Below are 17161 nucleotides of genomic sequence, written 5' to 3'. Positions count from 1 at the left end.
TTTTTTTTTTTTTTTTTTTGCCTAAAACACGCTGGCAAGTAGCATTTGTAGATGTGTTCCATTTCAATTATAAAGCTACTAGTATAAAGAACTAATATACTACACGCTTTCTAGATATGACTATCTTCAGATGTACATTCCAGCAAAATGAGGAATTCAGGAGAAAGTTGGTCAGATTTGGAGGTAATCAATTTTCACGGTCTCACCACAATCACTACCAGAATCTTCATGAACATACCAAGAGAGCCAGAGAGAGATCGAAGGAAAGTTAAAATCCTGAAAATCATTGTTCTTTACTGTGAATCATTGGGCAAACACCTGATGGGAGTATACATAGTCTGAATGCCTGTTTCACAATTGCAATGATCCACAGGAATATATTCCATTAAGAAAACAGATGTCCCATGAAAATATTCGTCAAGCTCTGGGACACCAAAAATGAATATAAAAACTCCTTTCTTCCACAATATATAGGAAAACAAAAATGTAATGTTTCCATTATAGTTGGAAAAGTTAATAAAGCAAACAGACAATTTTTCCAATCTGCCTCATGCTTAACTAAAGATTTGTGTATCTATTTTTGTTGTACCAAGGCACTATTCATTCATTTTGACTAAAATTTGAGGGAAACAAGGAATGCAATGTCCAGCAGCAGTGACTGGCCCTTGAAGTGGAATTAAAGAAAAAAATTCAACACTGGTTAACTCTCATCTTTTAATCTGATACGGAAATGCAGGCATTTGAAACCCAAGACTAAACAACTTCACCTTTTTTAAAGAAACAAGGCAAACTATCTATAGCCTTTATCTTTGAGGATTTTTATGCAACTAGTTAATGGCCATTAAATTTTTTGAGATACTAAGAAAATAAGCAAGCATTTTAATTATTTTCTAGATGAAGAAAACAGATTAAGATGATCAAGAGTGGCGAAAGGAACTCCATAGGCTATTTAAATAATATTTGGACTGATATATAGTCAACACCATTCACTCCCCAAAAGAAACACCAAGGGACCCAAACATAAAAAAAGTGCTGAGCACCCTTAATACTATTTCAAAGCACTCAGGACCTGATCCTATGAGGTTCTATCTGGCTACCTATTTTCAGAATTAGAATGGTAGACAGGTATGTTCTAAATAGTCTAAGAGTGAGGTGATAAGTATGTTACATTTTTCTTCAGAGCCTTGAATACTAGAAGCTTTGTTAACCTGAAAGAGCATATTCTGTAAAATTAGGGCTATAACTTTGATTTGGCCTGCCTGAAATCTACACTAAAAAAACCTAGATAATTTTAAAGAATATTGAAAAAAGGTGAGTTTGACATTTCAAGATAATCTTTAATTGCTTTAACTGTATCTAATTTGGATCATTTCAAACCATGCGATACATCTAAGGGGCTAGGTAGTTTTCAAAGGAGAAACTGACTGTTGCTCAAAGCTCCAGGTATTTGTGGTTTATTGAGTAGAAAATATGTGCAGTCAGTGGTATATTTTCTAGTTGTTAAATATCAATGCAGAAAAAAGATTTTTCAGAGACAGAGAATACAGAATCTGAACTGTCAGAGTGAAATTAAATATCAAAACAAATGACTATCTGATGACAGAGGTATCCTTAATTAGCTTTTTTTGGAATTTATGAAAAGTCCCAACTTTGATTGCATGGAAGATTGCACAGAAAAGCTTCCTATAAACTAATTAAGGATATAAGGACATGTCCAAAATAGGAAATTTGGAATCTCATACCTCTCCATCGGTAATAGCAATTATGGTGGCTTTAACTCAGGAACTTACAATTGTTTTGTCTAACCCCACTTAGAGGAGACAGATGGAATAGTTAATAAATATACCTGTGTTATACCTACACTATAACTTCCACTCTTTCTACCAGTGAATCTGCACCAGTGGTAAACTGTGGGTCCTTGTTTTCCTAGTATAGACAAGTCTTAAATTTGCTACTCATTTTAAATTAATTTTTCAATGTATTTTTTTATTTATTTGCAAATCAAGAAAAAAATTGATTAGAAATTTCAACTCTGGCAGGTAGATGATCTAACTATTTCCCAAATGGTCAGAAGGGTTGAGGGAGAGGGAAGAATAAAGGTTCCTATTTGAGCACTACAGTGTGAATAATTTGATTTTCCACTGGACTTTTCTAATCTTTATCCAAGTATAGGTGTTCATCTGCACCAAGAAAATTAGTTCAGTTAACAGGAGTTATGGCTGGATAATGGAGAAGCAGGGTAATGCTCAAAGACTAAAGGAGGAGTCAAGGAAGGTTGAAGCCTGGCTTGAAGGATCAAGGATGTCTTCTTGCACAGCTGTCAGAGACTTGTGATTGAAGAGGTTCTGATATCCTGGACTATTTACACCAAACATTCTGACTGTAGATTGCTTCATAGTTTGAAATGTGAGGACTTTACCCATGTTGTAAGGCTGGATTGGAAGATGTAAAGCTGAAAGAGAAAAAATGTTTTAAAATATTAATTCACACCAACATATTGAATAAATGGTCTGAATTGCTTTCTTGTATTTTAATTTAAAAGTTCTGTAACACACAAGAATCATCACAAAACAGTTGATGGCTGATCGTGTATAGAAATATTAGTGTCCCTGAAAGCCATCTCCTTTAATTCAATAGAACTTTTGAGCACAAAAAAAAGTTATTGTTCCTTATTCCCCTTACAGAGGGATGCATGCCTGTCTCCACATACCAAGATGAAGAGAGAGAGTCACTTGAAGTATCTAATATTAGAAAGGAATGGGATTATACAAAGAAAAGATACAGATTAATGAAAATCTTCAATTATTTCCTTTAGAATTAAGCACACCTTTTCAAATCTGTCATACACATTTATTTATAGGAAAGAAAGCCCATGTTTAATGATTCACTTCAAAGATAAAAATGTCCAGGCCATGTTTTTTCTAACACTAGTTATAACAAATGGAATGTGTTCAAACCAAAGCAAATTGCGGAATGGCTGGTAATTAATGGGAAACATACGTTTAAAAATACATCAGCCAGAAGCCAGTTTATTCATAAAACTACCATATGCTTTAAAAACTGTACTCATAAATAAAACTACACATACACCAGGAAAGGTTCCATAAATCACTCAAAATCCAGATCAATACTGGTCAGTGATCAGCATCATTTGATAAGATTAATAAATGTAATAAGTATATTATCACAGGAAGTCATCTGCTTAGAAAATAAATGCCTTTGCTTAACTTTTTGTACACACACACACACACACACACACACACACACACACACACACACACACACACACACACACACACACACACACACACACACACACACACACAGTATTTACATATATATCTGTTGGGAAAATAACAGCAGGGTACAGACTATCCAACGAGTTCTTCAAATATATTGGAGACAATTTTTTATTTCAGAAGTTGGAGAAAGCTACTAGGGGAGACACTCTTCTGGATTTCATTTCGACAAACAGGGAGGAACTGGTTGAGAAACTGAAAGTGGAAGGCAGCTTGGGCGAAAGTGATTACGAAATGATAGAGTTCATGATTCTAAGGAAAAGTTGGAGGCAGAACAGCAATGGATTCAAGAAGGCAGACTTTAGCAAACTCAGGAAGCTGGTAGGTAAGATCCCATGGGAAGCAAATCTAAGAGGAAAAACAATTGAAGACAGCTGGCAATTTTTCAAAGAGATGTTACTAAGGGCACAAGAGCAAACTATTCCATGGCGTAAGAAAGATAGGAAGTATGGCAAGAGACCACCCTAGCTTAACCAGGAGATCTTAAGTGATCTAAAAGTCAAAAGAGTCATATAAAAAGTGGAAACCAGGTCAAATTACAAAGGGTGAATATAAACAAATAACACAAATATGCAGGGACAAAATTAGAAAGGCCAAGGCACAAAACGAGATTAAACTAGCTAGAAACATAAAAGGCAACAAGAAAACATTCTACAAATACATTAGAAGCAAGAGGAAGACCAAGGACAAGGGCAGGCCCATTACTCAATGAGGGGGGGGAAACAATAACAGAAAATGTGGAAATGGCAGAAGTGCTAAATGACTTTTGTTTTGTTTTTTACCAAGAAGGTTGGTAGCTATTGGACATCTAACATAGTGAATGCCAGCGAAAATGAGGCAGGATCAGAAGCTAAAATAGGGAAAGAACAAGTTAGAAATTACTTAGGTAAGTTAGATGTCTTCAAGTCACCAGAGCCTGATTAAATGCATCCTAGAATACTCAAGGAGCTGACTGAGGAGATATCTGAGCCATTGGCAATTATCTTTGAAAAGTCTTAGAAGATAGGCACTATATTTGCACTTTTCCAGTCTTCTGGAATCTATCCTATCTACAAAAAGGGAAATAAAGACAACTCAGTGAATTACAGACCAGTCAGCTTAACTTCTGTACCGGGAAAGATAATGGAGCGAATAGTTAAGCAATCAATTTGCAAACATCTAGAAGATAAGGTAATAAGTAAGAATCAGCATGGATTTGTCAAGAACAAATCATGTCAAACTAACATGATAGCTTTATTTGACACGGCAACAAGCCTTGTGGATAGAGAGGAGGCAGTAGATGTGGTATATCTTGACTTTAATAAGGCTTCTGATACTGTCCCGCATGACCTTCTTTTAAACCAGTGTTTCTTAACCTGGGGGTTTAGAGGGGTCGCAAGTGCAGAGCTGGTATTGGGGGTGGCAAGAAAGGCAATTGCCTGGAGCCACAGGGGCGCCATGAAACTAAGTTACATGCCTCAGCCCCGTGGGGGTTGGACTCAGGCTGAACCACTGTTTTAAACAAACTAGGGAAATACAACCTAGCTGGAGCTACTATAAGGTGGGTGCAAAACTGGTTGGAAAATCATTCCCAGAGACTAGTTATCAATGGTTCACAGTTATGCTGGAAGAGCATAATGAGAGGGGTTCCACAGGGATCAGTTCTGGTTCTGTTAAATATATTCATCAATGATTTAGATAATTCCATAGACAGTACACTTAAGTTTGCGGACAATAAAAGCTGGGAGGGGTTGCAAGTGCTTTGGAGGAGAGGATTATAATTCAGAATGATCTGGACAAACTGGAGAATTGGTCTGAGTTAAATAGAATGAAATTCAATAAGGACAAATGCAAAGTACTTCATTTTAGAAAGAACAATCAGTTGCACACATACAAAATGGGAAATGGCTGCCTAGGAAGGAGCACTGCGGAAAGGGATCTGGGGGTCATAGTGGACCACAAGCTGAATATGAGTCAACAGTGTAATGCTGTTGCAAAAACAGTGAACATGATTCTGGGACGTATTGGCAGAAGTGCTGTAAGACATGAGTAGCAATTCTTCCGCTCTACTGAGCTCTGATTAGGCCTTAACTGGAGTATTGTGTCCAGTTCTGGGCACCACATTTCTGGAAAGATCTGGACAAACTGGAGAAAGTCCAGAGAAGAGCAACAAAAATTATTAAAGGTCTGGAAAACATGACTTATGAGACAAGACTGAAAGAACTGGGTTTGTTTAGCTTGGAAAAGAGAAGACAGAGGGGACATGATAATAGCTTTCAAGTACATAAAAGGTTGTTACAAGGAGGAGGGAGAAAAATTGTTCTTCTTAACTTCTGAGGACAGGACAGGAAGGAATGGGCCTAAACTGCTGCAAGGGAGGTTTAGGTTGGACATTAAGAAAAACTTCGTAACTGTTAGGGTGGTTGATCACTGGAATAAATTGCCTAAGGAGGTTGTGGAATATCCAGTATTGGAGATTTTTAAGAGCAGGTTGGACAAACACCTGTCAGGGATGGTCTAGATATTACTTAGTCCTGCCATAAGTGCAGGAGACTGGACTAGATGACCTCTCAAGGTACCTTCCAGCCCTATGATTTTATATATATCTATCTCTCAACAAACGATCACGGACACCCAGATCACTACTGCCATCTTGCAACAATGCTTCATTCCAGCAAACTCTCCATTAACAGGAGCAAGGCCCCAAACTCACAAGAATTTACACAAATAAATGTACACATATTCAGGTGTGTAAAATTAAGCAAATGCATGTTTACAGAACTGGGGTTTAGTTTGAAAGAAAAAAGGAAAATAAAAACAGCAATAAAGTACAATTAGCTAACCTCACTAAAGAAACATTAAAAAGGACTCCATACTTTAATAATCAGATTATTTTTGATGTGTACATTATGCAGAAGTATTTTAACAGTACTATTTAAAAATAGACTAAGGGCAAAGATTAATTCACCTTCGTGAAATTTATTTTCTGAAACAATTTGTCAACAACTGGCTCAGTTATATTACGTCTTTATCAAACTCAGCAGTTGAGCAGGACACACAATATGGAAAACAATTTTTATATTCTCTTTTCCTCAGTTAACAGAGATCTAGCTAGTTAAAGAATAAACAAAGGGTGAATGACTGCACTCTTGGTCAACCATCCCCTTCCTGCACACACACATACAGAGATCTTCACAGTAGCGTTAGAGGACTCTGTTACACTCTAACAAGCAACTATAGATCTGATCCATAGCCTAGTGAAGTCAATGGAAAGATTCGTTGATTTCAGTGGGCTCTCATTCAGACTAAGTGTGGAAGATAGTTCACTTTCTAGGAGATCCTCAGTAAACAAATTAGTATGTGTTCTCGTCATCAAAACAGCTGATGATTTTTTGTTTTTTATTTTCTGGCAGCAGAAACAATCTGCCTTTTGGCATTCACAGCAAGGCAAAGGAGCACTGTCAACTTATTTTATTTTACATCAAATTTCAATGGCACAACCTTTAAGTAGTGTCTCCTGATTTTGTCTTACTTAAAAAAAAACCATTCTTCTGGATTTGTAATGTTACAAGGAGCTTTTCAGTAAGGAACAAACAACAAAAACAAGTGCAAAAAAATGAGACAGGACCATTGACAAAATGATGAAACTGACTAAACACAAAGTGAAATCAAATACACAAAGTAATGAAACTGAAAACAAAATGTATTCTCTAACTTTTCAATTATACTCATTTTAGACACCAATCCTGCAAACAGAACTGTGAAGGCAAGATCAGGGACTTAGGTATTACTTGTAAATAAAACAGCAAAAAATATATTTCAGACAAATTTGATTTTTAAACTGATGTTCCTTTATTTTGCAAGCCTACTGATACCAACTTTAATAGTGTTCCTTTAATGCTATTTCCTACTCATCTATACTGGCACAAGTAATGTATTTATGTGCCCATACAAAAAACTATATTGTCAGAATCTTCACTGCGTACAATATAGAACATTAACTGTGTAACAAACTCTGCCACCTTGTAATTATGCATTACAATGCTGTTTTTAAATTATATCATATGTTAATAAAACAAATTTTCCAGTCAGAGCTATACATGAGTAATATCTTATAAAATCTATCCATCTTGTATACTCATGCTAAATTAACATAAATGTAAATCATATCTTAAGTGTCATGCTTGGTTTAAGTTCTGGGCACCACACTGATTCATTTAACTATTTAGGTGCCAATCCTGAAAATTTATACATATGCTTAACTTTAAAAATTGTTTGCAGAATCAGGGTCTTATTATCCCTCCATGCCTCCAGAGAGACAACTTAATTTCCTAATGTTCTCTCAGAGCATGCTCTCTGAGAGAGCAATTTTGTAATGCTCTCAGAGAAAAGCCCTTGTAGAGCTGCATTTGTGTGTAGATATTCTATTTCTCGTTTTATTTTTCTTTACTATGTATATATGCATTATTTGTGTCTCATATCCCCTAACCTCAAAGTATCAATGCAGTTTAAACATTATTTCCATACAGTAATGATGTAATTGTTTTAAAATACTGAAAACTGTGTACTTAATTTCACAAGAAAAAATTTGAAAGCCTAAATATTTTTCCAACTTCACAAGTAAACTAGATGGAAAAGTAGTTTTCAGAACTGTTCTTGAAACATACCATTAGAGGACTATTATAAGATCACAAAGAAAAAGTTTACATACAAGAAGCCAGAGATAAGGTTGTATACTAAACCTTAATGTCTGCATTTTCAAATTGCCTTCCTGTGCAACCTTAATATTTGTACTTATTTAAGTTTGTAGTAAAGGGGAGAAAAATCTAACTAAAGCCCTGATGATCCTGCAATTTGTTGCATGCAGGTGGACTGCTGCAACAACCTCATTTATTTCCATGGGGCTCTACATGTGCACAGCAATCTATCCACACATAAACTGCAAGATCAGATACCAAGTGCATTAATACTGATTTTTAAAAAGGAACAAAAATGAAACAATCAAACCAAAGGAAAGTCATCAGAAACTAATTAAAGAGTTAAAAAGACATTTTTAAAATTCAGCACTGATATTGCAATTTCATTACAATGATAACAGTTCTTCCAATCAAGGTTTCCTAATGTAAAAACAACATACATTAGGTAATTTAATTTATGAATTAGGTACTTGGTCAGCCCTATTCCATTAAGGAAAAATTCAAGAAGGGAGCCAGAAGAGAGGAAAGTATGCAATGTTTCCCTTGTGAAGCCACAGATCTTCAATATGTGGTTAGGATTTGCCTGCCCGTAAAAAAGGCAGAAGGTTCAGGCCCCAAAGCCTGTAGTCCCTTGGCACTGATATTAAGGCCAGGGACATTGGAACCAATGTCATTAAAGCAGAAGGAATGAGAGGATGCTGTATAGGGTCTTATGTTTTCTACACACAAGGGAGGAGATCCATTAATATAGGAATCCTTGTGCGTGCAGATCCCAGGATTTATCTAGCCCTACATAAAGAAAAATAAACATCTTTTTGTTTCTTATATAAGTTGCAAGACATAAGAGCTACCTTCAGAAAAAAGTAAACTTTGAACTATCATCCCTTTATTATTATTCCTCATACTCTACTAAATCCAAAAAAGTTATGGTTTCTCATGAAACTAACTCAGACACGTTACACCATATATACATATTATGACATGTACTAATACAAAAATCCAACCTCATTGTTTACATTGAGCTAGGAAAACAAATAGGAAATATGTGGTGGAAATGGACAACTACATGGCAATAAAGCATAACTAGCACTTCAGTTTCTGAAAAAAAAACTTTGGCTTTTATTTCTAAAAAAATTCTAGCTCTTAGACTGCAAAGATACCACTTTGAATGAGAATTAATAGTCAGCAGACAAAATGAAACAATAGTACTAAAGCCAAAAGCTGCCCCCTCCACACTTAATTGATAAAGTAGATCCAAAGCATGCTCCTACTACCTTGGTTCACTGTGTGAGTAATAAGGCAAGAAGAAGGGACACATTGTATAGGAACTACTCAGAGAGGTTCTGGTGCCAGTAAGTGGCCAGAAGATCTGCTAATAAAAATGTCAATAGATGCAACACCCAGCACAAGATACACAGGGGCTCCAATTGCTACAGTTTTCATGTCTATAAAGCCTTTTGATAGTGAGGGAAAAGACTCCTCCCCCTACATTCCAAATAACCTCTTTAGGTCCGTTGTGTAAAGTACATGTACTTTAGCTTTGCACATAGTATTAGAATGACAGCATCTGTTCCTAAAAGGTGAACTGTCTAATAATCTCAGTATGGTACTGATAGTGAAACCAGACAGTAAGTGTGAAAAAATCGGGGCAGGAGGTGGGAGGTAATAGGCACCTATATATGAAAAAAGCCCCAAATATCGGGACTGTTCCTCTAAAATCAGACATCTGGTCACCCTAAGTATTGACCTTGAAGATTAACAACTATGTTAACTAGTTTACTATTATTATTTTAGCAGAAATATCCGGCTTCAGTACAGTACCCCAAAATGTAATCACACATGCAAGAGGTTCCCAAGTTAACACTGAAGGAGAAACCTCAATATCTGGTATTTCTTGACTTAAGTGATTAATTTTGCAATCACGGTTTTGCATTTATTTTAAGAAGGAGGTGGGCAATATGAGACTGCATAATGGAAATTTTTTCCAATCTTAATTCTAGCTTTATTTCATTAACATGAAACCAAGCTCACTAGTCATAACTTGGAAAGTTCTTGGCACACATTTTCCTAAATTCAGACACCACTTCAGTTCCATTTCTTGTTTTTCATACCATCTACATCATAACATTGATAAGCAACATCTAACAATGTTTAAATAACTGTAAAAAGGGGCAACATGAACGTAAAACCATAGTCAATTTTAAAAAATGAGTTAAATTAACAATTTCCTTAAGTGTTTTCCCATTTTTTCCTATATGATGAGTCACACAAACAAGAGGGGAAACTACCTGCTTACACAGAGGAAATGGAGAAACTGAATAAACAAATGTCATGAAATGCAAAGCAAATGCTTTTTTGAGCTCTCTGTTTTTGTACTTGTGTGTGTTATACTTTTAACAATATTAAGTAAAAACATATCAGGGAGAGGTCTTTTTTAAGCTGCTGTCCCTTTTAAAACAAGGTTTGCTGCAAAAACAAGCACAAATAATTTAAGCACAAACTACCCCTAATTAGGAATATATTACAAAAGTTTTGCTTCCTCTTCCATTCTAAGCTTAACCTGGTTTTCCAGATAAAACATATATCCTTAAAGTTTTCATCTTTGACATACAAGTCCAAAATGAAGTAAAAAGTAATTAAAAAAATGAAAAGCTTTAAAAATGCTTTAATGGTTGGGGGGGGTTTTTTAGTTTGTAAAAAAAACTGGAAAGTGTGATAGACTTAACAGGGCTGTTAAGTCTATTTTACACACACACAAAAAGCACAAGCATGGGTAACAGCAATGGAAGCTTCCTCAACTCACCAATGTGACTCAATCTGTTCTGTATATACCATCTTTGGGAAGGAGAAAGTAGTTCAGTTCAAAGCCCATTCAATCCCGGACCTTTCTGCTAATACTACTGAATGTGTCAATTAGTGCCAACTCTAGTAGCAGTTCTGTGATACAGAAATCTGTCCAAAAGAAACAGACTGACACCACAAAACTCATATCACTGAACAACCATCAGATGATGGCAATTCTTGTGCGCTTCCCACCTGGATGGTGATTGACCTGGTGACCTAGAAAATGTATTATTTGTACTATGCGGCACCTAGAGGCCCCCAAATTAAAATGGTTCCCCATTGCACTACATACTGTAGAAATACACAGTATATAAACATAGAGTCTAAACAAAGATGAAATATTTCCTATCCCATGACAATTCCCCATGACATCCTATTCCCACTTACGATAACTTTTAAATTGAAACTGAAAGATTGAGTCAAACTAGAAATACACCAAATTCATTTCACCTTAAAATGCCAGCCCCCCCTCTTCCCAATTATGACCAGATTCTCTCTCCACAACTGAACTTCACCAGTTGAACTTTTCAAGGTCTCTTACTAAGTAGACATTCATAATAGTAAGAAAAAAATGTAAACTTTCACAAAAAAAAGTAAAGGAACATAGAAATGTTCTAATTCAGTATAATCAAATACTGAAGGGATGGTGTCAAAATAATTTAGGCAAAAAATTTACATTTTTCATTAAAAATGTTTTACAGAAACATTTCAATTATTTATTTAAAGCAATTTGTTTAGGTTTAAACATTCCACTGAATTTTCTGCAATCCAAACACAGCGTTGTGCTAATGAATAAAAAAACAATAAAGCAAAAGTAAAACTGAATAAAATCTACAATTCATTGTCCAAGCTGAGTGAAGTATAGAGGTAAGCACAAAAAGCACAAACGGTGAAAAGGAGTCCAGATTATCCAAACAAAAATGCTAAATCTACAATATTAATAGTAGCAAGATTTTTTTTTTTTTAAATGAAAGTATGCTTAAATGTGACAGTGTCTCTTCAATCAGGTATTCCACAACAAGCTTAAGATCCCAACACTATATTTAGTTTTCTATGTTTTTATTCTTATAATATGCTGCATCTTCGTCACGTGAATTACTAATTTGCAGATTACTCTAGCTGCACTGTAATTATTAAAATACACATTTGCTTCATGAATGTTGTGACAAGTAATCATGAAATTCTGCAACATGAAGGACTCTTCTCGGATGCAAATGCTGAACCATGGTCCTTTTAATGCCTAAATAGGACATAAACTTTAATCAATGAAATTATATGTTCCTTGTTTGTCAGAAAAATGGAGTTCTACAGCATTTGTAGAATAATAGGAATTTCTATTAAGTGAACAGATAAAGACTGATTAGAAACTCATCTGATTGGTAATGAAAGCTCTTACTGCTCCCTCTAGTACAAAAGGTAGATTAAAAATAATTTTGCCTAAATCAGAAGCAAGAAAAATTCTTTATAAATATAACTGTGAAAATAATGTAAGAAGTGAGACAAAAGGGCTTATATTATTGAACTAATACTTCTCTGTCTCATTACAACATAATGCCTTGTTTCACTGCATCCACAACATGCTGAAAATGAACATTTTATTCAGTGAAAGAGGGACATGGTTAGTATCAGATGTGATCTTTTTTTTTTTTTTTTTTTTAAGTGAGCTAAATACAATTTCAGATACCATACCTGCATGCGAATCCCATAAAAAAATTGTGGCTTTGACACTTTATAAAATGTTTTCTTCTCATACTGTTTCATGAAAGACTTACAGAAACAATTATATTGACTAATATACACAGTAAACTGAGAGGAGAAAAAATATTCTTGCAAATCTTTTAGGCAAAGTAAGGACAGGGTAATTATAATAATAAAACACTTTCAGAGTACTGTTTGATTTTTAAGTTAAAGGTGACCCCTTTAACTTGCACTGCAACATTCACTTTTGCCAGTTTTCAAGCAAAAATAACTATTACAAGCTATCTGAAATACTGAAGCCTTTAGTTTGATGTTTTCCAAGACAGTGAGTTTTAAGATGCCTCTATCCTACCTAACATAGTTTAGCAGAATTATATATCCCTCTAAAGCAAAGCATTCATATAATAAAAGAGATAGACTTCTAGTAATATTTCCTTTTGACCAAGACAGCTTCTATTGCTCTATTTAACTTGTCGAGAAAGGGTGCAGAGGTACACAGATAGGCAATGCATAGTATGACTGATACAGATTTCCATTAGAAAGACTGTGCCTGCTTTCTTGTTTGATGTGACAAAGATGAACTAAGACACCAACAGCAGCAGAAATGTGATTATAAAAAGAGCACTTTTATCTTTTTGAAACCAACAATAAAAACACTGCGCACCCCAAACCACACACACCTGTTGCCATGTGGCTTTCTGCAAAAACCACACTGCTTGGTGGGAACCCATACATATTTGCTTTCGCTTGGAGAGGTATGTTCTGAGCCTTCACGTTTTACAGTAGAAATGTTATCTGGAATGAACAAGGGAGGTTCATCTAGTGAAAGACTTTTACTGCTTCTTCTCTGGCGAGGTTGAAGATTCTTCTCAATCTTTTTCAATTTCAGTTTTTCTTTTTCGTCCTCCTTCAAATGTTCCAAACCTGTGGGATCTTTTGTCTCTCCCTCTTCTTTTACATAACTATTTGTTTTAAGTGCAGTTGCAAGTTGATGTTTTTGTGTTTGTTTCTGATTTTGATGCTGCAAATGACTAGATAATGAATGCACAGATGCTGAGACGGGATGATGAATTTCTTTTAAAAAACCCTGGTGACTAAGAGGCTTGTCACTCACTTTCAGAAGTGATGACTTTTTCACCTGCACAGGTGTTTGAACTCGTGACACTTTTTTCACCAACGCATGGGTCTGCTTCTTCATTGGGACCCCTGCACCAAAGATCTGTGCTTTCACATCTTTATCAGTTTGTTTTTTCCTAACTTTAATTGGTTTATGAAAATGCTGCTGACTCTCCTGTTCATCTGCACTCCTTTTAAGGCTTATTGAAGATGGACTGTGAAAACCTGAAACATTAACACCAATTCTTGGTTTTGAATGGATTACTTGTTGTTTAGTTGTAAGTAATTTTCGTCCGGTACCTGCAGTCAGATTTTGTTTAATCTGTACTACAGATTTAATGTGTTTGGGTTTCATAGTTTTTGAGCTTTTTGTTGAAATGCTGGTCAATTTATTATCATCCTGAAGCTTTGATGCCTCATGGCCTTCTATTTTAATATAGCTGTCCTGCTGCTGCACATTTTGGCTTGGACAATCACAAACAATGCTGCTTTCTAAAATATTACTTTCTGCTTCAGCAGAAATAGTACTTTTCAAGTCTGCTGTTTTATCAGATTCTGTACTGTCCAAGTGTTTGTTAGAAGGATTATCATTTTTATTGGTCTCTTTAGGGTTATCTAAAGGCTCTATTTTAGTCTCTTTTAGTGACACAACATTTTTATCAGCAGCTTCCACAGTAGTCAGTGGATCTAACTTACATTCTGTCTTCTCCTCTACAGAGCTGGACAGAACCAAATGGGTGTCATGGATTTCACTTGAATTCATGCAAACTGTTGTAACTGATGAAATGGTAGCTATTCCAGTTATCTTGTTTTGATCATTTTCTTTAGGTTTCTCCTCTGTTTCCTTGATTTTGTATTCAGTCTTTTCTTCTGAAGATGCATCAAAACCCATTTCATTAACCATAGTTTCATCCACTTTATTTTTAGGTATATCAATATTTTTTACTTTATTAGTTTCATTATTTGCAGAGGTTAAAACACCCAGCCCAGCACTCCCAAATTCAGTTTTCATAATAGTCCCTGTTTTGATTTCTGTTTCTTCTGTAGAGGAATGAGTGTCTGATGAAAGACAACCATCACTTGATTCATGGGACATTTCATCCAATTTTCCTTGCTCGAAAGTTTCAGGTTTTACTTCATCCATCTTTTCATGACAAGCAGACCATTTTGAACTACCTGGAGAAGGTGATGATACTTCTGTTTCCTGTGTCTGCCCAGATAGTCTATTACTACGTCTAACCTCTTTAAGATGTTCTTGTTTCAGTGATGTACTAACTTCTTCCTCTTTAGTTTGACCCTTGTGTTGTTGTTTTGATCCTCCCTTTTGGGCACATCCAGATTTTACAGCTGCCTTCTTGGTATTAATAAAGGGTGCAATGTTTGAACGCTTGGCTATGGTACTTTGCCGCAAACTCCGTACTGGTTCTATTAAAGAAAAAAGAAAATCTCTTAGGTATATTTCATTCTTTTCCTTGCAAAACACAAGATTAGACTACAGTGGAAATAATTTATGATTCAACAAGATTTAACTTACGAAACATTGAGAAAATGTTAGGTCATTAATTATTTATTGAGCTCAAGGAATTTGTATTAAAATTTAAAACTAATACAGAAGATTTGTATTTCAGTTTGATATTGACACTGTTTGGACAAGTGTAATGGCCACGCAAGTTCTGGATACTAAGTGAGAAACCAGAATTTCTTAAATCGAAAATGTCATATTATCAACTGAAATAGGAAGAGAATTTAATTGTCCTTTTAACTTCTATATGAAATAAGTATCATACAAAAACGTTTTGGCACCTTGTCAGTAAAAACAAAAATACAATAGTTAAGCTTAAATATAATTTTGGGATTCTTAAAGTAATAATCTGACATCCATTAAAATTCATATCTGATGTGAACTCCTATATTTTAGGAGTTGAAAGGTATTTTATTCAAGTACCTCTCTCAAAAAAAGTAACAAATTTGTAACAAAACCTCTGACTTAACCTACAACAAACTTATAGCTGTTAAAGTAAATTTGCATTTCTTTAATATACCTATTTGTATATACCTCCATCAAAAATATTTAAAAAGAAACAAATTCACTAAATCAGACAGTATTTCACAGAGGCATTTGTGAGAATTAATCGTTTATAAATCATGTTGAGATCTTTGGATGAATGATTTTATACAAGTTCAAAGTATTAAGATAATAACCTCACTTAAAAACCACAAAAGCAAACAGCATAAACATTGAAAATAAGAACCTATAGAACTGATTGAATTTTAAATTGATATTTACATTTAAAGAAACTTGTGAAAATAACTTTGTGTATATAATAAATCAGGGATTTCCAAATCTCATAAGTAATTTTAAAATGCAGTTCAACCATTTCTGTTTCAACTCTGATGTATTTTATCTTCATCACCCTCCCACATACTTACACAAAATAATGTACTTCCAAAAATTCTAACTTTAATAGAATACTGCATTATACACAAAACACACACACACACACACCCAATACTGATAATACTAAGAACTCCAATTCTGAAGTCAGCAGTTTACTTCAGTGCTGACTGGTATATAAAATGACTCCACTGATCAGCAGCTCACCTCTTAACATGAGTCATAGTCACATCTTTCTGACACCTTTATATGGGTCAGATTAATGGTACTATCATTTCCTTCACTAAAATAATTCATAAAAATTTAGTTATTTTTGGTTCCCAGTAACAACAATCTTTAATGATCTGGAGGATGGGGTGGATTGCACCCTCGGCAAGTTTGCAGATGACACTAAGCTGGGGGGAGTGGTAGATACCCTGGAGGGTAGGAACAAGACACAGAGTGACCTTGACAAATTGGAGGATTGGGCCAAAAGATATCTGATAAGGTTCAACAAGGACAAATATAGGACGAAAGAATCCCGTGCACTGCTACAGGCTGGAGACCAAATGGCTGGCAGCTGTTCTGCAGAAAAGGACCTGGAGGTTACAGTGGACAAGAAGATGGATATGAGTCAACAGTGTGCCCTTATTGAGAAGAAGGCTAATGGCATATTGGGCTGCATTAGTAGAAGCATTGCCAGCAGATCGAGGGAAGTGATTATTCCCCTCTATTCAGCACTGGTGAGGTCAGATTTGGAGTATTTGTCCAGTTTTGGACACCCTACTACATGAAGGATGAGAATAAATTGAAGAGAGTCCAGCCAAGGACAACAAAAATGTTTAAGGGGCTGGAGCACATGACTTATGAGAAGAGGCTGAGGGAACTGGACTTATTTAGTCCGCAGAAGAGAAGAGTGAGGGGGGATTTGATAGCAGCCTTCAACTACCTGAAAGTGGGTTCCAGAGAGGATGGAGCTAGGCTGTTGTCAGTGGTGGCAGATGACAGAGCAAGGAGCAATGGTCTTAAGTTGCAGTGGAGAAGGTATAGGTTGGATATTAGGAAAAACTTTTTCACTAGGTGGTGAAGCACTGGAATGGGTTACCTAAAGTGGTGGTGAAATCTCCATCCTTAGAGGTTTTTAAGGCCCAGCT

The 17161-nt window shown here is 35.4% G+C and overlaps 1 protein-coding gene across 1 annotated transcript in view; it reads right to left on the bottom strand.

Annotated features, from left to right (window-relative positions):
* Positions 1 to 17161, bottom strand: part of PHF3 (PHD finger protein 3) — a 76518-nt gene that overhangs the window by 37196 nt on the left and 22161 nt on the right. The window contains 1 exon segment of the mRNA XM_067565523.1: positions 13198 to 15058. Within this exon segment, the coding sequence (XP_067421624.1) occupies positions 13198 to 15058 (1861 nt within the window).

Source organism: Emydura macquarii, unplaced genomic scaffold, assembly GCF_026122565.2.
Source record: "Emydura macquarii macquarii isolate MOO-44397 ecotype Brisbane River unplaced genomic scaffold, CSIRO-AGI_Emac_v2 contig_2680, whole genome shotgun sequence".
Classification (NCBI taxonomy): domain Eukaryota; kingdom Metazoa; phylum Chordata; order Testudines; family Chelidae; genus Emydura; species Emydura macquarii.
Note: the sequence above shows the minus strand (reverse complement) of the source record. Positions and strands in the feature narration are given on the sequence as shown.